Source organism: Alosa sapidissima, chromosome 23 (assembly GCF_018492685.1).
Source record: "Alosa sapidissima isolate fAloSap1 chromosome 23, fAloSap1.pri, whole genome shotgun sequence".
NCBI classification, from domain to species: domain Eukaryota; kingdom Metazoa; phylum Chordata; class Actinopteri; order Clupeiformes; family Clupeidae; genus Alosa; species Alosa sapidissima.
Window position 1 is genome coordinate 18,204,331 of NC_055979.1, and position 23,102 is coordinate 18,227,432.

Consider the following 23,102-nt stretch of genomic DNA (forward strand, 5'->3'; position numbering starts at 1 on the left):
AACAGAAGACCAGCATGCCTCAAAAAAGTATGTTTCACAGGCAACTGGAGTTACTAAGGTTGAGGTGAATAGTAATGTAAATGTAATTTCAAGCCTGTATACAGCATTGTGTGGTTCAATTTTACCCTATGAAGAAAGTTCTGGCCTCATAGTAGAACTAGAACATTGAAGTTGGTCATTGGGTATGTTGTGAGTGTTGCCTTTCCCCCTATGGATCTTCCTTTCAACACTCATCATTGCTACACCTTCTACTGGTGAGCAACTGCAATCAATGGGATGGAACAGTACCACCCTCAGCCTGTGGGTGGAGCTCTTATTCTGTAGAATGGTACTTAATGGGAATAGAATGGCTAATGACTTTCTTTATGAAGAAGGATCTAAAAATGATAGCATCATGATACACACTAAAATTAATCTGTGCCACCATATGGTGTAATCAGGAAATTAAGTCAGTGACTGAAAACAGGGATGCAAATATCTGCTTGCCTTGGCATGGTGGTCATTAACTACATACTCTACTTCAGGCAGTCATTTACAGCAAACGGAAGACATTTAAACAGTTTATAAAATTATTATTTTCCATTTCTAACCACTTGAGGTCTACACAGTGCATATGTTAGAAGGTTGAATATGGTAAACCTCCTGATTACTCTGTCTTGGTCACAGAGGGTAATTGAGTACAACAGCAGTGATGTATAAACCAAAACCACTGAAATGATTAGGGTTAATGAAAAGGCATTTAGGTTTAAGCTATCTCTTAATCAAATTTGGAGATTTAACGTTTAATTGCCCCAATCTTATCCTTCAATTACTTTTATCTCTCATCAGGAAGAGTTAATTAGTTGATATTAGCTAGGCCTCTCTCTCTAAGTGTGTGTCTGTGCAGGGGGAAAGGGGCATAGTGGATTGATGCTTCTACAGTACTTCTGTTGGTCAAGCTTCAACCCAAAAGGCTTTGACTGGATTTGAGTCAGATGAGGATTACAAGTTGTGCAATCGTAACTTTTTTGGACTCCCTACGTTTAGACTGATTACGGATATTATTGCTCTCAATAAGCACAGTTGTCTGTAGTCAGTGTTTCAATGTGCGTCACAGTTGCTGGTGATATGAAAGAAAAAAATACCAAGGCTGCATACTTTCATGTTCAGGACCGAAAAAGCTATTTTGTAAAATAAAAAAGAATGAATGTAGGTCAACCTTATTAACGGGTCCCATTAAATGGAGAATCAGTGATTGCTCATCCAGAACCAGTTCTTTATATTAAAATAAAAAATGCTTTTAATTTTAACGTGGCATTAAGTGTTGTGCATGCTCTGAGGAAAACTCTTGGTTTCAAGGCTGAATAATATGAGATGTGATACAAGAACAAATTGACCTCTCATGACAAAGGCAAAAACAAAGCAGCATACTGGCGTGGATACATAAAGTTTGAGATTCAACAGTGTATTTGTTTGACTGTTGAGTTTCAAAATGGCTACATTTTTGCACAATTTGTTGACTTCACTTTGACACAACAATGAGGAATAACTTCCTGTCTGTGCCACCACTCTGTTACCTACGGCACCAGGGCTGAATTTATGCTGTGGAGTTCCTGGGCCTCAGCCATTGTGATACCGTTCAATTAAGAAGATTGATCTTAAAATGGCTGGCCTATATACAGTGGCATATTCCTGCCATGCTGCAAAAAGAAAAACAGATCAGTATCATGTCACAGATAAGATGTTTTGCATGTTTGAACAAGATTTGTTTCATGCTATGTATACAAATGTTAAATGCTATGGAGTAAAAAATGTCACTATAACAATTGCTAATTATGTTAAATAGTTTTATAACAAGTTGGTTGTTACAACATAAGTTTATGTCGTCAAATGGTGAAATAGCTTAAGATATTTCTTATACTATGGAGATATCTTGTTAAATCGTGGAAAGCATCTTTTTATATCTACCCTGCTGAAAATAAATAGGTAGAAACCAGCTTATGTTGTTTGCTGGTTTTAGCTGATCTTTGCTGATTTTCTTCCAGCTCTTGCTGGATGGTAATTCAGCTGGTTTTGCTCGTCATACCACCTCAAGATGGTCATTTTAGCTGGTGTTGCTGGTCTACACTGCTGGTTTAACTGGCCATGCCAGCTTATGTTGGTCATTCTAGCAAACCAGCATGACCATCTTACACCAACAATGTCAAGCTTGACAGGCTAGTCACCAGCATGACCATCTTTCATTCTAGCAAACCAGCATGACCATCTTACACCAACAATGTCAAGCTTGACAGGCTAGTCACCAGCACCACCAGCATGATCTTGCACCAGCTGTAGGCTATCCCACACGACAGGCTGGTCACACCCAGCTTCCTCAGATGGTCACGCCAGCATATCCAGCTGGTGGCTACAACAGCAAAGACCAGCAAGAGCTGGAATAAGCTGGTTTCTAGCTGTTTTTTTTCTTTCAGTTATGTTATGTTAAATGGGGATTTGACTCCTGGAGGTCTAGGTAATAAAAGCAGTAACTGCAAAAAATGGAACAAAAAAGATTCAGCCAAGGACTGATTTGTAAGTGGCTATGACTAGAGACTGCTTTTGTGCTCAAGAGGAATTACATAAAACTTGCATAACACTAGCAGCACCAATAACTGGAATGAAATGTCCAACCAACAAAAAAACACAAAAAGAGGCTCAACACGGTCTCATTTGTCCACTCTGTATATCTTTTTATTGTTTCTTTTTTTCTCGGCCATACAAAGGTTGACAGCTGTAGGAATTCCCAAAGTTATACATCGACGATAAATATCATGCTACCAAAGTATTAAATTTGTACAAAAATACTTTACAGCTCATAATACCTGTCCATTAGAAATAAAAATACAGTATTTCAGGGACATGACTGTGAACTTGATCCATGAGAGTATCATACACTGAAAAATGGTTACCCACTATTTTAATTGGCAGTGCTTAACTCCAGTTGAGCGTCACCATCCGAGAAGTGAAAGGGCTTTAGGAGCCAGCAGTGTGGTTTCAGTCAAATTTATTATTATTATTATTATTATTTATTTATTTCTCTCAAAATAAAACTCAAGGTGCAAATGGTTGCAAAAGAAGCAAACAAATAAAGAATAGGAAACCAAATCCAAGTGATCCTGATGCCACGCCTGCACCGCTGGTTACGATTACGAGGTCAGACGGAAAACTAGAATGGGAAAGTAAACTGTACCTACACTGAGGTGTTTGTAATTGATCTCTGTGGGACTAAACCAGGATGTTATCTGTGCACAGTGCAGGAGGTGAAAGGAACTTAGAGCATGGACCCGTATCAGGAGGGAACTTCTGGATTAGAACAAGGACCACTGACACTCAACATGGCTTCCTGGAAAACAACAAAACAAAAAATAACAGACAGTTCCCAAATGTGGAGAGGGCTTTGTCTCCTAGGTCAAGTCTGCGTGCCATTTCAAATAGTGAGTAGACAAGGAGGGGGTGAGGTGAGACCACTGACAACAAGGGCGACGTCACTCTTCAACAGCCACAAGGTTTACGCACACAGGTCTGGGTTGGGTAGCGCTGGGTCAGGGTAGGGTGCTGGGAGAGAAGGAAGAGGAAGAGGAAGAGGAGTGGTTGCTAGGAGCAGTCGGCTTTGTTTTTTTTTCTTCTCTTTTTTCAAATTTTTTTTTCTGAACCAAACATGTTTATGTGTTTTTTTTCCTACATGAAGCAAAGCTGCTTCCTGAAAGAGAGAAAAAAACACATGGTTTTCAGGACTGATGTCTTGTTTTTGCTGCTGGCGGGCTAAGAGTTGCCGCGTGGAGACGTCCTAATCATGTCAGCCTTGTGTGAGATCAAACACACACAAGTGCCATTGCATCATTTCATTTTTTTCCCTTTTACAAACAAAGTTGTACCGCCTTTGGGCCTGCAACCTCAGAAAAGAAACAATGTATACATACAAAAAAACCATACCAGTACCACATCGATTAGCATATTAGTTCATATTTACTCAAAAAAGGGGGAAAGACAGAGGTATAAAATAGAAAATGGTGTTTTTAAGCTACTTCAGTTATGTTGTTTTAACCTCATGCTTGTGGTTTTTTTTTTTAATTTTGTAATTAATTGGTCATTTGGAGTGATGGTGGCATTCGGTTCACAGCTTGGTTTGTTACGTCCAAAGTTGATTCAGATTTCACATCAGTAAAAAAAACAAACAGGGTAGAGACTCACACAGTAGAAAATATATCTCAATGTACTCCCCCTCCCTCAACAAATTCATCACCCATATTACCCATGGGCCTTTGCAATCTCTGTATCTCTCTCTCTCTCTGAAAGCTACAGTTTTCTCAGGGTTAGTGTTTCTTCTACCTGTCTGCAACATTGTGTAAAAAAGCTGGAGGGACTGGGCCAGCGCTAGTTGTGCTTCTGCGGGGGGAGGGGGGAGAGAGGTCTTTATTTTGGGCCGTCTTTTATGTTAAGTGTCCCAAGATACAGTGTACTAAACCTCAAATTCATTAAGAACTACAGTTGCAATGCACTGTTTAATGTTAATTGCTAATTGCTAACTGTCCTTTGGGTTAAGGTTATGTTGGCAATGAGTAATCACATGTACTGACAGTGGAAGCACATGGTATCAGACATTGCTTTATTAATTATCATGGTGTTATAGGAACACTTCATATAAAATGGCATTGCTTTATTAATTATCATGGTGTTATAGGAACACTTCATATAAAATGGCATTGCTTTATTAATTATCATGGTGTTATAGGAACACTTCATATAAAATGAGACCAGGTTTTCCTTTGGCTCCTGTACGTTGACACTCAGCCCATAACCTACACGATCACACAACACCGATCATCTCTTTGTACCAGCTTTAGCAGTACTTATGGTATGATGCTAGCATTTGCCACATTAGCTCCTCTGGCTTCAAACCACTTATTTCTATAGCAGCAGTTGAGGAGCAGAGGGGAAACTCCTGCAAGACCAACAGACCACACTACTTCTCTTATTTGTTTTCGCAGGTTTACAAACACCTGCCCACAACATCATCCATCACTTTCGCTAAAGTCACTCACAGATTGCACACGAGTAGATTTGTCACATAAAAACCTGCCTCTGTTCATAAAAAATAGTTCTTTGTCCAAATTTAGGATAAGGTGCAGAAGTGCCACCTCTTCTAGCAGAAAGAAGAAAACAGTCACTCAACATCCTAATTAGGGGCAAAATTAATTTTGTTAGCACTGGTTCGATACTGTGTGTGCCTGCATTTGTGCCCTCTGAGATGACCTGAGGACTTCACCTCTAAGAGTTTGTGGAGAACTAAATTTGTTGGGGTCAGTCCTGTGGAGGCATTCCCCTCCAACCCAAGAAAGAGAGAAGCCGATACTTCAGTTTTGCTCAACTACTGATTTCTTCTCAGTTTGTCAGGCTTCCGGACAAGGTCACAAACCCCATGCACTTAAGCCTATGGCTACATTTAGGTGACCAGGATTACCATCTCAGGAGGTTCTTTAGAACGGATAGTGGCTGAGGAGGAACCGTAAGTGATTGAAGTTCCTCTGTTCCGTGACAAATCTCACTGAGCTACACAGACCACTTCTCTTTCCATCTCCCTCTGTTTCTGTTTCTCCCTCTTTATCTCTCGGAAAGGAGGAAGCGGGGGCATTTGTGTCCATTTTTTCCTCTTTATTGTGCTGATGCTATACCAGTCTTCATACCCCATGTATTAGCAGAGTTGGCACTCGGGCCTTGGCATCAGAAGTGAAGAGAGAAAGGGGGTTTTGTTTGTTGTTTTCTTCCATTACCACACTACATTTAATTTGTTTTCATCACTGACAAAACCGGGAGAGTATAAAAACTTGTGAGTTTGAGAACTCAAGGGGGGGGGGGGGGGGGGGGGGGGGTGCGACTGAGGAGGCTAGGGGGAACAGGAGATGCTCTTTATAAAAAACGAGAGTGGGGATAGTTTTCTGGCCTATACAGTGTGGTCCTACAAACAAACACACACACAAATACACGTTCACACACACTCAAACAAACCCTCACACACATACAGAGTGGCCAGTCCAACAGTACATGTAAACGTCTGTGAGAATCCACTTGCTCTTATATCATTTTTTTTTCACCAGTGTATTTTTTTTAAGTCTTGTCCTTTCACAATAAAAACAAAGGATGGCACTGTTTCAGTTGCAGTTCTGGTTTACGTTTGAATGTCTGTCTCAGTACTCAGTACTCCAAAGAGGTCGGTGCGGTCTTCCTCCAGTGTCATCATCATCGTCATAGTTGTTGTACAGTAGTTGGCGTCACAGGACAGAAACACATCCATGCTGGGTGTGTGCTAGGAGAAAGGGCCTGACCTGTGACACATGCGTATGTATATGTGTGTGTGTGTGCGTGTGTGTATGTGTGTGTATGTGTGTACGTGTGTGTGTGTGTAGGTTCACAGAGAGGGGGAGGAGTGTTACATGTGCTTAGACAAACTGTCCTCTCACTGACCCCTGCCCACAGACCCCCACCATTTCAGGTCTCCTGGTGTTCAGGGGCTCAGGGTTGGTGGTTAAGATGGGGGGGGGGGGGGGGGGGGGTGCTGGGGGGACAGAGCGCCGGACATTTTAGCACCATGAGGAGCGCTGGACGCTCGTCCTCCGCCCTGCTCTGCTATAAGGTCTTGTTAGGGTCTCTGTCTTCGCCCCCCACCAGTCCAGCAGTCTGCAGCCCCACACCAGGGTCCAGCTGAGGACCGTCCCCTGCCGGCGCCATGCCTGGCTCCGTCCAGTTCTCCGGCTCCTCCACGGGCAGCTGACCCAGGTCAGAGGTGGGCTGGGTGGTGACCGGGTTCCGGCTGATGACCAGGTCCAGCTTGTTGCCAGACTCGGCGATCAGTGGGACAACGAGGCAGCAGTCGAAATCTCGGGTCCGCACATGATTTATCTGGAGGGAAAACAAAGAAAAAAACGTTTCTTCACAATTTGTTAAATTTAAAAGTGCTTCTTTACGACTTGAACACATAAAGTGTGTGATACTAACTCAATCCACTTTTTGTCAATGCAATTCAGTGAGTTGCTCGTCAGATCCATTTACCTGCCCATAATATGTGTGTACTCAAATGTCCTGGCTTTGTAAATGGGTAGTTTGCACAAAGCCATACACCATTCCAGCCAATCATCCCCCAAGGCCCAGTGGCATGGAAGGCACGGGTGTAAATCACTTTTCACTTGAATCGCGGACTGTAACATTAACTTGTGTAAAAACGAATCTTACTCTGTAAAAATGACATCAAAGGCACAATGATATAGACAGCCTGGCTTATGATGTGCTATTGCGTCTGCCAAAAGGCCCATCACTCACTGATCAATTATGTGCATTGTGTTGAGTGCTATCTGGCCCCATTCAGCCACAAACAATAAGCCCTGCTATAATTACATTGGCAAAACGACTGCCTTGTTCAAATCATTTCTGTTTGCCTTCTGCAACAAAGGTGTTGACTGAGCACACATCAACTAATGCTGGCAGAGTACGCATTTAGATGGTAACCCCCACAACAATCCAAACGTTTCTAATAATGTTTTTGCCACTGCAGATTATACACATGGTTTATTCAGAGGCTTTCCTAGAGTCTCAATCAAACAGAGATGCTACAGTCCCAAAAAACTACAAAAAAAATCAATATCCTATGGTGGCAAACACACAGGTAAACTCACTGAAAACCATTTCTGCTGTGCAAACTGAAAAGGGCAAAGCAGTCTGAACTGTGTGGAAAACACAGACGGACACAGCGCACAGTAACTGATTATCGTATCTCCATTGGGGTGTTTTTCAATGTGCGGTTAATACAATATTGGCTACTCTGGGAGTGCATAGACTCTTGTCTCTGATAAAGGACACGCTGATGACGCTGATGACATAGTAAGCACGCTGATGGCATAATAAGCACGCTGATGACATAGTAAGCACGCTGATGACCTAGTAAGCACGCTGATGACGCCTTCCTTCATTTCTTCCCGATCCATCATCCGCCTAGCAGGGAGGCTCGCTATTTCCTCTTTATCTCCCTTAACAATGGGATTGTCTTCTCTGATTGGCTGATGGGGTGGCCATTAACTTTGTATAACAGGCTACCTTTGAAGCAATTCCAAAAAAAACAAAAAACATCACCGTTCCATATCAATGCGCTTATAAATGGTAACCATAACAACAGTAGTAAAGTAGCCTAATTAACGGTTGATTGACAAGTCATGGACAGCGGAAAAGATATTATGATAATAGGTTATTTTCTGTAGTTCATGTGCATGAATCCTGCATTTAAAGAAAGTCATAGATAAAATTATATTCTAAATATAAGGGAGATAAATACAAACAGGAGATATGCAGGGAAACAGCCTTCAAGGTGACCTGTTCGATGGAAATAATGTCTCGGTGGAAAGCCTCCACCTCGCCATTATTTCCATGGAACAGGTCACCTCGTCGGTCATTATCCCTTACTTAATGGTTATACCATTTTGCCAACGTGAGAGAAATTGCACAAAGAAAAGGACGTGCGCGCACACACACACTCAGGTGACGTCTTTTGTTACCGCATGGCCACTGTGCTCATCCCGTGCTGTCCATAAGAAAGGGCCGGTGATTACCATGGTCACTCGGCTGTGTGGCAGCCAAAGGGCATTAACACCCTAATCCTCACAATGAAAAAACAACAGCTCCAGTGCTCATTAACGTGAGGTGATGGGGACTAATCTGACAGAAGCGAAGTCGGCATCTGGCTGGCGAAGAGGCAGAGAGTAATTATGTTGCCATGGTAATGGGGGGTAAGCCCAATCTTAGGGGAGACTTTTGTGTGGTAATGGGAGAAGTGTGTATTGTGGTGAGTGTGTGTGTGTTGGTGAAGGTTTGTGAGGACTGGGAGTGTTGTGAGGACCTTACCTGCAGCAGCCTGTCGAAAGGCTTCAGTCCCCCGAGCTCAGCTGGGCCTCCAGGACGAATGTTGTTGACGTAGACTCCCTTTTCAAGGAGGCCATCGGACACACTGAACCCAAAGTCCTCCAGGTCTGACTCCTTAAACAGGCTCACCTGGGGGCAGGTGTATGGGTCAGCACGGTTATGATATAAAAAAACAGATGCTCTAGTTGTTTGTTTAGAAAACTGGATAGGGTTGCTGATTTCCCTACTCTTAGCTAGTGGCTGTCAAAATGAACAACGTTCAGCAAACAGTTATTGTGTGCACATCCCACCTTCTGGCAGGTGTAGGACAAAAGAAAACTTACTCAATTGAAAAAATATAATGTCCGCAACACTGCTTTTGACTCTAAAGCCATATATTTAATGCACAACAGGCAACGACCCTGCTGGGTCTTCTTCAGGCTTCTTTGCTTCTTCTTCTTTGCCTGAAGAAGACCCAGCACGATCATTGCCTGTTGTGCATTAAATATATGGGAGTCAAACGCAGTGTTGCGGACATTATATTTTTTCAATTGTCAAAATTAACAATCAATATCAGCTATTGATTTTTATATCAACATATTTTATTCAAGGACATTCAACTAGAATAAAAAAAGCAATTAGTATGTCAATGCTATCAGTTAGTGTTGCTGTTCCAAAAATAATAGTATAGTATCAGCTAGTATCAGCTAATCCCCTTCATCATCATTCCCCAATGCCATCCCTGGTTGCCCTCCATAGGACACATGGGCTTCAATATGCTTTGATGGAAACATGTGTACGCTACAGCAGAGATGGTTGATGTTGGCTACACTAAACATTTTTAATAAATGCATATGCTAAATAAATAAATGAATGAATAAATGAATGAATGAATGAATGAATGAATGAATGTGAGAATATGTTGTCACCTTGTGCAGCTCTACTGGTGTAGGGGACAGGATGTCCTTGATCTCCTGCTTCATCTTCCTCATGTTGTAGGCCTTGCGGCCGCTGTCACTGGGCAGTGTGTTACTGCGGTTGGCCTGTGAGTACTGTTGCCGGTTGGAGCCGCGCTCCTGGAAGCTGGCCTGCCGCCCCAGGTGGCTGCGAGTCGGTGCCGGGTCGTGGTTCAGGCTCAGGCTGCTGCCTGACATGATGGTGGCCTGCAGGGGGCGCAAGGGAGAGCAGAACAGGGCAGACACGGGTCAGCTATGAGCTGGGGGCAGACACCAAGCAGGGGCTTTCACACAGGGTCACTAGTTCAGGTTTAGAGAAGAAAAGCCCATCTAGAGAAACATATATTTTAGGCACCATATCTTACTGTAAGTAATACTTAATACAGTATTTTGATGGATTATGTGTATAGATTACGTGGATATTGTGTGTATTTTGTATATCAACACATTGGGCTCCACTTTGTGTGACATGCAAGGCGACATGCAAAGTGGCAATAATGTCCTGCAGGAACTAATGCTAATTTAATTACTGGGCATAAACATCTGGCTAATTTAATGGGCACGCGACGCCATGCTACACACAAGCACTGGTGGGTCAGCGCACAGACGTGGAGGTTCTGAATTACATGAATTCCTTTAAAATCACACCATTTCCATGAAACTTCTAAAAGTCATAGATGACAATCTCATTTGAAGTCAACCTCCTTCTTGTTCCCCTAGATGTTAAAAATCACTCAAGCACGTTCTGCTTCATTGTGCTCTGCGACATGTCAAGTCAAAAATGAGCAAATTCTGCTGGCCTGGCCGCCTGTTCTCAGAGTGTGCTTTTAGCAACACGGTAGCTTTACTTAGTGCACATTGCAGATTCAAATTGGTGCTCACTATTTTCTAAATATGAAATAAAATATTTAACAAATATTGCTGGGGTGCTGGCTTGTAGACTATGCTAATTTGCACATGTTCAGCTGTACTGTGATTAACAGGGTCACATATTTTATTTTTGAGTCCAAGTCCTCTAGAGGATTTTGTGTTACCCATCTGTGTTTGTGTATTAGCTCGACTGCTGAAGCAGGCGGTAGAAGTAATGGGTGAAATCGACTGCCTCGGTGCACTGGTGAGGCAGAAACACGGGCTGGGCCGTTACCATCTGGGCCTGAATGGGGGCACCTGTGGACCAAGGCCACATCCAAACCCAACCAAAACAACCTGATGTAGGAAATGGTCTAGAGGTTATAAAAACTCTTTAATTGAAGGACACATTTTTATTTTGTCTACTTACCATGTACACACACTCGCGTATTTGCACACAAGTAATATACAGTGTATTGGTTTTCTAGTGCAAGCGCTATACAGTGGCAGTAAGACACAAGCCACAATGGTTATATCTTTTATGATTTGTTGAGCTTGAAGAGCTACAGTAACAAACATGTCATTTGGAATGACATTAAGAATATCCTTCATTACTGTAGACATGCAACCCACATTTAGTCACATGAGAAATAGATTCCTCTTCCAAGTGCAGGATCTATCAGAGACGCAGCCCAATGCAAAATGCCAGCGCATGAGAATGCACAGCCCTGACACTGGCGCGGGGGTGGGACATGCATGGGCAAACACACCGCGTCAGTCAACGACACACATGATGCCCTTCAGAAGTGCCATGTGTTACCATGGCAATGGTCCTTCTGATTTGCCCGTTGCCGTGTGGGTCAAGCGCTCGGGTGCTAGGAGACGTCATGAATAGCCGAGCAGCAGCAAGGATACGGACAGGTGTGGAAGATTTTGTCGTTCGAGCGCAGGAGAAAAAAATCTTCGGTTGCCGCGGTGGACGAACCAATTCCCCAATCACTCAGTGTTTGACAACAACATTCTGGGTCATATGCCATTCTCCAGTGACACAGCAATCTTTTTCCCATCATGCCTTGCCTGAAGCCCCTCTCCCGATACCCCATCCCTAACCCCATTCCAGCTCAGCCCATGCCTACTGGCCCATTGCCATTCCTCTCTTCTCTGATTGGACAGTCCTGGTTGTCCCTCCGACAGTGCGATATGGAGATTGGAGGAAAATGACACAAGGAGAGACGAGATGACTGAAGCAAAACACACAAGAGACGAAATGACTGAGGCCTTCATTTCCAAAACGGTGATGTAGCACGCAAGGAGTTTCATAGGCAGTCAAATCAGCAAATGCATATTCACACTCTTTCTCAAACACACACCCACGCAACACGCGTCCATGCATTTTCATGGGAGAGAAACCATGTGCTCTCCAGTCAATGTGGTGACTGGCAGTCAGTTTCCATGACCTTGTTATTGTTTTTTGTTTTTTTTGGGGCCCACCCAATGTACCTTACTAACAAAAGGCAACCAAGATCCAAAGGGCATATTCACTTTAGCAAACTCACAAATTCAAGTTCATTACTGTTGGTGGGATAATAGACACCAAAAACCACAGGGAGACTATCACTTTAAACTCTCACTGTGTAGTTTTGGACATAGCCCTCCACAGTGCAAATGGAATCAGTGTGTCTACAATGAGCTGCGTGCTTGTTCAAAGCTAAGCTAAGCTAAGTGTTGTGGCAATTGAGGAGAGGGGAGCCTGATGTTAGTGAAGGTTAGTCTGAATGCACCCCCTCTAATCCGTAACTCCAACCTCTCACCCACCCCTGAACCCCCTCTCTGAATGAGACAGACACTAGCATTAAGGAGAGGCCCCCGCCCGAGAGAGAGAGAGTGCAGCACCACAAGCAGGAGGTCAAAGGACAAAATAAAGGAGAGCAGGTACCAAGAGGGCCAAGTTTCTCTTATTCAGAAGCCTGTCTGGCTTGTCCTAGAAAGAGAAGGAGTGATTACAGGAAAGAAAAAACAAAACAAACAAATAAATAAACCAACGGAAAGGGAAAACAGGATGACAGGTGATGTCATGCAACTAGGGAGGAGAACACAACAGAAATTGAGGGAGAGAGGGGATTTGGAATCATGGGTATTAGACTGGCATTATGGGTATTAGAGTGGCATTATGGGTATTAGGGTAGATTTAGAGGTCTGAAGGGGTTTAGAGGCTGCGGGTTGGGCAGCAGGGTTAATCTGATGGCAAGAGAATATTATGGAAGGAGATGTGTAGTACACTTCCCATCCTATAGAGTTTGGAGGGTGTAGGAATATAAAGAGTGTAAATGTATATACTATAAAAAATATAAAGAATATGCTACATACTTTAAATGTATATACTATGGACCCTTTCAAGAGAGTTCCATTATCAGCATCATAGTTGGCCCCACAAGACTTCCGTTTTAACATTCCATATGTTATCTTAATGCAGAGGAAGTAGATTGGGGCCCAAATAGAACGTTCAAGCATTGTTTTTGTTTTTATTGCTGAAAGGGTCTATAAAGAGTATAAAGAATATGCTGCATACTTTAAATGTATATACTATAAAGAGTATAAAGAATATGCTGCATACTTTAAATGTATACTATAAAGAGTATACAGAGTCTAAGGTATGCTTCTAAGATGTGGGTTATAGGCACCACACTTATGTAGCAAATGAGGACTAGGACAGGAGTTGGTGTGTGTGTGTGTGTTTGTGTGTGTGTGTGTGTGCGTGTGTGTGTGTGCGCGCGTTACCTCTAGCTCACGCAGGATGCCAGATTGGCCGCAAGTCTCTAGGTCCTCCAGTGCCTGTGACCAGAAGTTCTCCTCCTGGTCCGGTTCCGTGCCATCATGACCCACTGTGAACCTGGAGGGGGCGACAGAGAGGCAAGTCACCACACTGATCCTACTGCTGCTCCAGACAGCCAATCAGCAGGGAGGCACCACGGTGATGAGTGCGAGGGGACTGCGTGAAGTGGGGGGGGGGTCTGGGCGAGAGGTGGTGGGGGAGGTAGGGGCGTTGGGCCGATTATGGGTAGGACGAGCAGGCGTGTGGTGCAGAACATGTAAGGTATCCAAAACACACACACACAAACACACACACACACACTACCACACACACACACACACAAACACACACCCCATGGTGGAAATAAGGGGTGGGGTGAGGGCACACACTGAAATGGGCACGCCATGCTGGGCAGTGGGGTCCAGCTGTGCTTAGTGGTAGTGGTGGCAGCAGTGGTGCTGGTGGTGGTGTGGGGAGGGGGTGGTTCTGGGGATCGGAGAGCTCTCCCCCCACTCTCCACACACACACGCCTACACACACACTCACACACACACACACACACACACACACGCTTTGGGCAGGCCGAGGCTCACCTGCTGTCAGAGATTAGGCCGGTGGGGAGAGTTGAGCCTCTGCAGATGCCAACAAGGAGGAACAATGTTAACACTGACCCTCAAACACAGACAAACAAACACACACACACACACACACACACACACGTACCTATGCATTACACACACACACACACTGATGCTCACTGATACACCCACACCCGTATCTACAAACCACAAACACACATACACATTCACTGACACACACAGACGTTACTGTACATACTGTACCTACAGATGCATACTTGCAAATGCACACCCATGCAAATGCCGTTGCCCTTGGTCACACAAAACAAGAGCTGTACCCACAAAACACACACACACACAGTGTACATACATACACAAACATGCATGCACACACAGACACTCTAACCCTAACCCTTCTGGAGCGATATGTCTCCATGCTGAAGCATCCCCAGTGCAATTTGGGATATCAATCCTGACAAGGCTGGCAAACCGACTAGCTTGGACAGCATTAGAACATCATCGATGTGACTGTCTTTTAGTTATATCACACCTGTGTGTGTTACTAAGTTAGAACTAAGTGTTAGAGCAGGAGACGTGTATAACCTGATCCTCTCTGCTGTTTAATCGGGTCTGGTTCCATTTGTAGTTGAGAGACATTATCATAACAGCTCTTGGCTTTGGGGTTCAGATGAAAGGCTCTTCTGAGGCTGCTAGAGGAGTCTCACTGAGTCACGCTAGGTTATCCCAACAGACCACCCCAAGTCATCTCTCTCTATCTCTCCTACACACATATTGACATGGTGATAGTGCCATTTCAGGTGGATATGTGTGTCAGGGCATCCGCATCGCCACGGCGCCAATTCACATGGGCATGGCACAAGGGCTACCACATCACCACAGAGGCAATCATGTGTTCTGCGTGTGTGTTCTGTTTCAGTGGAGTGAGTTAGGGGCAAGTCCACCATGCTTGGGTTTCCACATCACCACGGAGACAATACTGTTCTGCGCATGTGTTCTGTTTCAGTGGAGTGAGTTAGGGTCGTCCACCATGCTTGGGTTTCCACATCACCACGGAGACAATACTATTCTGCGCGTGTGTTCTGTTTCAGTGAAGTAAGTTAGGGGCAAGTCCACCATGCTTGGGTTTCGCTGGGCCTCATCTGTGGCTAAGCTCCACTGATAGACCATGCTGCCAACAAACACAACCAGGTCATGCATTCTAATCCCAGGGAGAGAAATTTTACACCTGTATTGTATGTTGCTTTGTATTTGCCTGTATTGTATCTGCCAAATGAGTAGAAAGGGAAGGTAAATGAGCACCCAGGGTGATTCGTCCTCTCTGTGCCTGGGAAAAGGCGGTCTGTAATCGTCCTCTGTGCCTGGGAAAAGGCTGTCTGTAAGCAGTGCTAGTGTATCGCTCCTGTTCTGACGCCATCAATTTGTAATGGGGTTGCGTGTCAAGCAGGCAGTCTTTGTCAGCGCCTAGTGTTGGCTAAGTGGCAGATAAATGTGTCTGTCATAGCAGCCATTTGCTTTAATTATTCACAGTGGTGTGATTGCGCCATCCGCCTTTCATTAGTAAACAACAATTTGTCATGGCGCTGACTTTAGATGTACTGTACTGTATGTGTGTGTGTGGAGACAGGGGTGGGTGGGTGTGTGTTTGTGTGTGAGTGTGTATTTGTGTGTGTGTGTGTGTGTGTGTGTGTGTGTGTGTGTGTGAGTTTGTGTACTGTTTACACATGATCAAACATTTTCTAAATACAGTGTAGTACCATGCCAGATGGCTTAATGATTGTAAGAGTGCTCTGGAGTGAGTGAATGTGGCTTTTTGTGGCTCTATAGTCTGTCTTATTCAGCCTGTCTATCTGGTTTAGTGGTCTCAAGAAAATTTATTTTATACATTTACTGTATTTGACAACAAAACCGACTCTTTGAGGTGAGAATGAGGGTCAGGTCTGATCGTGTGCTTAAGTCAGATATGGAGTGCAACACACCAGACGCTCAGCACCAGATTTCGGTCTGGAGTTTGACTGTGTAATTGAGTTCAAGGTGTGTTTGCTGTGTGCGCCCATTGATGGCATGCCACTAATTGCAGTAGGCTTCAGCGATGGTGGTTCTCTGTTTCAGCCAGACAGGTGCACACTTGAAGCAAAGCGAGTCATTGAGGGGGACAAAGACCCACTGATGAGATGAGGGAGATCAGGGCTGCATCCCAATGAGGAGTCTCACCACTGACACCTGAGGTGCGTTTGAATGATTTGAACAGTGCCGAGCATTTGCAGCAAATGTTCTCTTTGAACTGTTACATTTGAGCGACTTCGCCTAAAATTCCATTAATCCAGCATCCCTGTACGTTCACAGAGAACAACCTCCTCAGACAGTTTGCGAGTGTTCGCAAACATCTATGGCAAACTCAAGACTGTTAACAAACGTCACGCTATACGTTCTATTTGGTTCCCAATCTACTTCCTCTGCATTAAGATAACATATGGAATGTTAAAACGGAAGCCTTGTGGGGCCAACTATTATGCTGATAATGGAACTCTCTTGAAAGGGTCTATACAGTACATTTGTGAGCAGAAGAGTCAAGTTTATGCTGATTTCCACCTCAAATCATAACAAAGGCTCCAGGCTTTTTTCTTACCAATAACACTACCAAGCAACATACCACAGACTTGGAAGCGGGCATTTGTGGACTGAACGTCTCGTGTTCCAGAATGGAATACGTTGGTGTGTAAGGAAACAAAAGGAAAAACGGAAGGAACCAAAACATCTTCCCACTGGCCTTTTGGGAACAGGGTCCCCCAGCCACCCAGGTGTTACCACTACACTGATTGGGTTATTGTATTGGTGGAATGGTGTGTTATTGGGTGCAGTGTTGACTAGGTTGGCGTGTTGTTGGGTACTGTGTTGACTAGGTTAGTGTGTTGTTGGGTGCAGTGTTGACTAGGTTGGTGTGTTGTTGGGTGCAGTGTTGACTAGGTTGGTGTGTTGTTGGGTGCAGTGTTGATTGACTAGGGTGGTGTGTTGTTGGGTTCAGTGTTGACTAGGTTGGTGTGTTGTTGGGTTATTGTATTGAGTGGAATGGTTTGTTGTTGGGTGCAGTGTTGACTAGGTTGGTGTGTTGTTGAGTGCAGTGTTGACTAGGTTGGTGTGTTGTTGGGTGCAGTGTTGACTAGGTTGGTGTGTTGTTGGGTGCAATGTTGACTAGGGTGGTGTGTTGTTGGGTCCAGTGTTGACTAGGTTGGTGTGTTATTAGGTACACTGTTGATTGACTAGGTTGGTGTGTTGTTGGGTACAGTGTTGATTGACTAGGTTGGTGTGTTATTGGGTACAGTGTTGATTGACTAGGGTGGTGTGTTGTTGGGTTCAGTGTTGACCAGGTTGGTGTGTTGTTGGGTTATTGTATTGAGTGGAATGGTGTGTTGTTGGGTTATTGTATTGAGTGGAATGGTGTGTTGTTGGGTGCAGTGTTGACTAGGTCGGTGTGTTGTTGGGTAAAGTGTTGACTAGGTTGGTGTGTTGTTGGGTGCAGTGTTGACTAGGTTGGGTACAGTGTTGACTAGGATGGTGTGTTGAGGAGGTGTGCTTGTGGGTTGTGCAGGTCCTCGCTCTCTTACCCGCTGGTGAGGGGTCTCTCCCACTCGTCATCACTGAGGCCCAGGTCCTGCAGGATGTTGTTGGTGCGGGCCCGGTTGGTGCTGACGCCCCCTCCACCTCCAACTCCAGCGCCTCCACTGCCGTTGCCCGGGGACAAGCTGCCGCGGCTTGGCTTGGCGTTCCTCCACTCGTGGCTGTGGAAGCTGTAGCTGGACACCTGGAAGCCTGTAGGAGCTGTTACACACACACACACACACACACACACACACACACACACACACACACACACACACACACACACACACACACACAGGCAACATGTCAGGAACAGGGAGTGACAATTGCATGGCTCAGTGTTTCAGTGTTGATTGGCTCCACTAGAGCATGGCTCAGTGTTGATTGGCTGCACTAGAGCATGGCTCAGTTCGATCCACTTTGCTGATTTCACATTTCGAGAGCAAGGACTGGAGTCGTACTGGAGCACAAACAGAATCAGACAGCACGAGGGCCGCGAGGGGTAACTCGCTGAACTTGACAAAGACTGTGTCGGATTTGAATTGCCACAGAGCACCTTGTGAAGGATTCACCAAGTGACTCAAAGGCACACTGATGCTACTTCTTATTGTTGCTTCATCATCTCGCTCATATATTCAAACTGATGTTTGATCGGCACAGCCATTTCAAAAACAGAAAAAGCAAAAATATATGTGAGCACACACACACACACACACACACACACACACACACACACACACACACACACACAGAGAACATGTATGTTCTTCATCTTTTCCTCACTCTTTTATTTGGTGATGCACAGTGTGCACAGGTGTCCGATGGTGTCAGACATGGTGTAATACATTCACCTGTCCACTCTTCATCTGTCCTCTATTCTAAGCATGCAGACCAGACCAGAACAGAGGGCAAATAGTGGACCACTGCTCTGCATCTGTCCCCAAAGACCCTTCTCTCTCTCTCTCTTATTCATCCTGTCTTTCTCCACATACACACACACACACACACACACACACACACACACACACACACACACACACACAAACACAAACACAAACACACACACACACACACACACACATCCTTAATGCATACTCATCCATAATTTAGCTATAAGATGGGGAGAGTTTTCTAGTACTGCTGCTGTTGCCTGTGTAAACATCTATGATTCATGTGTCTGCTCATGGCTCGGGTGGGGGTGGGAGTGTGCGTGTGTGTGGGTGTGTGTGTGTGCGTGTGAGTGGTTATAGTGGCAGACGCACTCCTTGTTAATTGCCTAACATGACAAAGTTCCTCAGAAGGTGGAACTGCTGGTTCTCTCACTAGGGGAGGACGGGGGGAGGGATGGAGGGATGGAGGGATGGAGGGAGGGGTAGTGAGGGAGGGATGGAGGGATGGAGGGAGGGAGGGATGGGTAGTGAGGGTAAACAAGGGAGAGAAGAGATAGAGAGGGTGACAAAGGAGGAGGTGGAGGAAGGAAGAGATGGAACAGTGATGAAGGAGAACACAGGCACAGGACACACACACACACACACACACACACAAAGAATAGAAGGAGGCCAGGGAGACAGGGGGTGGCCTTGTGTCAGAAAGACAAGCTGAAATGGATCTCCCCTGTAAGTGAGCATTGATTGGAAATGGCAGATAGTGCTTAGGAGGTAGGCACACACACACACACACACACACACACACGTATATAGTCTCTCTGTTCCTCTCTTTCTCTCTCTCTCTCACACACAACTAATAACAAGCTCCCTTTACGAAAGTGTATTATGTCCAACACCTATGTTTCCAACAGATTCCTATGTGGTTGAGACATATTCAATGGTTAGAATAGTGAGTAATAATAATAATAATAATAATATTAATAATAAATAACTGGTAAGTTCCTCGTATCATTTAGGCCCCTTGACACTGTCTAGCACAGTGGTCCCCAAACTTTTTCTTCCGAGGGCCACCTCACTATGCCTGACTCTAAGAGAGGGCCAGAGACTCGGAGTATATTAGTAACCATAAATAGCTTAGTGCTGTGAACAACAGCAGTCTACCTTAATTGAATATTCCATTACATTTAATCAGAAATAATACTAATAAAAAATAGCATTCCCAAAAGTATTAGCAGGGAGTCCCAAAACTATATTTTATTCAAAATGTGTGAACTGTGAACTCTGTGTCTTTGGATACACAGCTCAAGTTGTGAACAAGCAATATCCTACAAATAATTTGAAGTTCTCAAACTATGAGAGTTTTATGAAGTGCTGGCAAAAACATCTGAAATGACTACTTTCACTCACCTGATGAGAACTTTGTGAATTTGTATGAACATTTGAACGAGTGAATAAAATATAGAAAAAAATATCCCAGCAAGTCCCAGAAATATGACTTGAATAGAAGTTAGTTAGTTATTAACAATTAATTGATAAACTTGTAGAATACTTTGAGCACTGATGCAGTCAGCATAGGCCTCTTACATTGTTTGCAGGTAGGTCTACATTTCATTCCGTTTTCGATGGCAAATGCGAAACAGCGCCAAAACAACCACCGGTGGACAAAAAGAGTATTACACGTGTACTGTTAAGACTCGCTATAGAGAATGAATGGGGGAAATTACGGAGGTTATAGTTTGACGATGTCGTACTCCCATGCAGGCCAGATGCTATATACCACGGACATGTTTTGGGGGGCCACCCAAAATGAAGTGGCGGGCCGTAGTTTGGGGACCACTGGTCTAGCAGAATTTCATGGTGCATCACCATGACTTCCCGTCTCAGTTTATTTGACAAATCACAGTCTTTGTGTCAGTGCTGAGAAGAAAAAGACAAAAAGAAAACCTGCCAACAAGTTATTAGTCTCATTATTAGTCTGTTTGGTCTGCTTGTATACTTTGTGCAGATGTGTGTGTGTGTGTGTGTGTGTGTGTGTGTGTGTGTGTGTGTGTGTGTGTGTGTGTGTGTGTGTGTGTGTGTGAAATTAGATTTTTAATGACTCGACTGAACACCCTGACCTCCAAAGAGAAGTAATTATGGCTAGACCTCTTCATTAACAGAATACCTGAATTTTGCATAACAAAACATATAGTACAGACAGACAGTTAGACAGACAGACACACACACACACACACACAGCCACAGCCACACAGACACTTCCTTTATACACACACAGACCAAAGTGATTAAATTTGACCAGGAGGCTTTTGTGTGCACGGCTTTGTGTGTGCGTGTGTGTGTGTCTGTCTGTGTGTGTATGTGTGCCCGTGTATACAGTTAATTGTGATTCAAACACACTGTCTGGCAGAATCCTTTGGAACAGTAATGCTCTTCCCCAAGCACGTTAGGAAATCATTTTCCACTTAGCAGAGTAAAAGCCTCTCTCTCTTCCGACATCCCCCCTTCCTTCTCTCTCTCCCTCCCCTCATGTCTGTCCCTCTTTCTCTCGTTCTCCAGGAATGGATAGCAGTGTTATTGTGTGGTTTTTGACTGAATAATTATGTCTATACATCAATTTAGCACGGCAGTAGGGAGAGGTCGGTGGCTGGTGTGTGTGTGTGTGTGTGTGTGTGTGTCTGTGTGTGTGTGTGTGTGTGTGTGTGTGTGTGTGTCGTCTGCGTTCCTCTGCCCACGTTTCCATTAAATCACGTGAGGTGAAGATCTGCAAATGAGAAAATGAGACGCTACACCCACTCTATCCCTCTCTCTCTACTTTTCATTATTTTCATTTTTATCTTATTCTCTCCATCTTGCACCTCTCTCATTTGTTAAAATATTCTTCTCCTCATCCCCTTCTCTTTTTTCATCTCCCCATCTCTCTCTCTCGCTCTTACACACACACTCACACTCACACACACACACGTATTATTTGATCTAACTTTCTCATTTACCTTTTGTTCCTTAATGGGATCTCTTCTCCTTCTTCCTCTCTCAAACTCTCCATCCATCTCTCTCCCATATCTCTCTTTCTCTCTCTCTCTCTCTCTTACACACACACATTTTCCTCATTAATATATTCTTCAGTCCTTCCCTATCTCTCTCGTTCCGACTGTTCATCCTCCCATCTCTCCTTTCAACACCCACTCATTCTGTTCAGTCTCCCCTCCCTCTCTCTCTCTCTCATCCTTCTCTTGTGTGGAGCACTGATGGAGCTACTTGTGTAGAAGGAGAAGAGTTCTGTCGGATTGCGTATCCCATATCTCATTTGTGTTAAATGTTTAAAATCTACGGTCTATGAAAGGTGCTATACAAATAAAGCTTATTGTTATTATTATTATTATTATTAGTATTATTATGTTGTGATCATTCTCGTATGCCATTAGAGTTTTTCTTATCACAATACTGACAATATAGTTGCATGATGAAATCTTTTTTATACAGTAGCTACAATTAGCATGTTTTTCCCATGATACAAAATGTGTGTGTGCATGTGTACAGAGCCCAGGAGATGTCATTGCAAGATATTTTTGTGTAGTGGTAGAATGTGGTCTCAGTTTAGTAAATTGTGTGCACGATTTAGTAAAACTGCCGCCTCTAGGGTTCCGTACATGTGCATTTTATGCATTGCTTTTTTTAGGCAATGTTTTTTTTTTTTTTTTCCCTAAACCCAACAATTGAGATGCATGACAGTATGAGGTGATAACGTTCTCTAACTAGATTACCGGTATAGATAATTAAAGTTTTTTTTTTTTTTTTTTTTTTGAAATCTAATTACTTTTTAGGCATTTTGCTGCCACTCTTATCCAGAACGATTACAGTGATGGTGACTCCTGGAGCCGCTAGGGACTACAACAGTGGCCACCTATGGTACTGGACCCACAACTCTCTGGCCTTACACCTGAAGTCCATATACCCGACCACTGGACTAGCACCACCACTGCATGACCCAACCCTAGACAAGACCACTCTTGGACTCACACACAATGTTCTTGGCCAAATCGGTCTCCGTTCTGGCCCAAATCTGGCCCAGACTCTGTGTCCACTCTCCGTGTCTCTGTATCTGTCCATGACAAGGCTACCATGTGGGTCTTGGCCATTCTCTGTCTCGGTCATTCTCTTCTCTCTCTCTCTCTCTCTCTGTCTCTTTCTTCCTCCCATCCATTTCATCTCCTCCCTCTCTTGCCCTCTCTCCCTGACATTAATAGCTGTTGTGCAGTGATACCGTGTCCCCACCATTCCAATGCCCCTCTTTTAACCGTCACTCTCTCTTACACTCTTTCTTCTTTCCCTGTCATCTACGCTCACTCCCTCTCCCCACCTCCCTCCAGTCCACCTCCATCTTCTCTCTTTCCCTTCATCATCTTCTCTCTTTCCCTTCATCTTCTCTCTTTCCCTTCATCATCTTCTCTCTTTCCCTTCATCATCTCTCTTCCTTCCATCAAATTTTCTTCCCTCTCCATCT

General features: G+C 44.2%; 1 protein-coding gene across 1 annotated transcript in view; it reads right to left on the reverse strand.

Moving 5' to 3' along the window:
- Positions 1–3,060: 3,060 nt before the first annotated feature.
- grip1 (glutamate receptor interacting protein 1) overlaps positions 3,061–23,102 on the reverse strand; it is a 211,007-nt gene continuing 190,965 nt past the window's right edge. The window contains 7 exon segments of the mRNA XM_042080983.1: positions 3,061–6,915; positions 8,905–9,051; positions 9,831–10,064; positions 12,643–12,687; positions 13,485–13,596; positions 14,112–14,150; positions 17,720–17,933. Coding sequence (XP_041936917.1) covers positions 6,643–6,915; positions 8,905–9,051; positions 9,831–10,064; positions 12,643–12,687; positions 13,485–13,596; positions 14,112–14,150; positions 17,720–17,933 — 1,064 coding nt within the window. The 3' untranslated portion in view covers positions 3,061–6,642.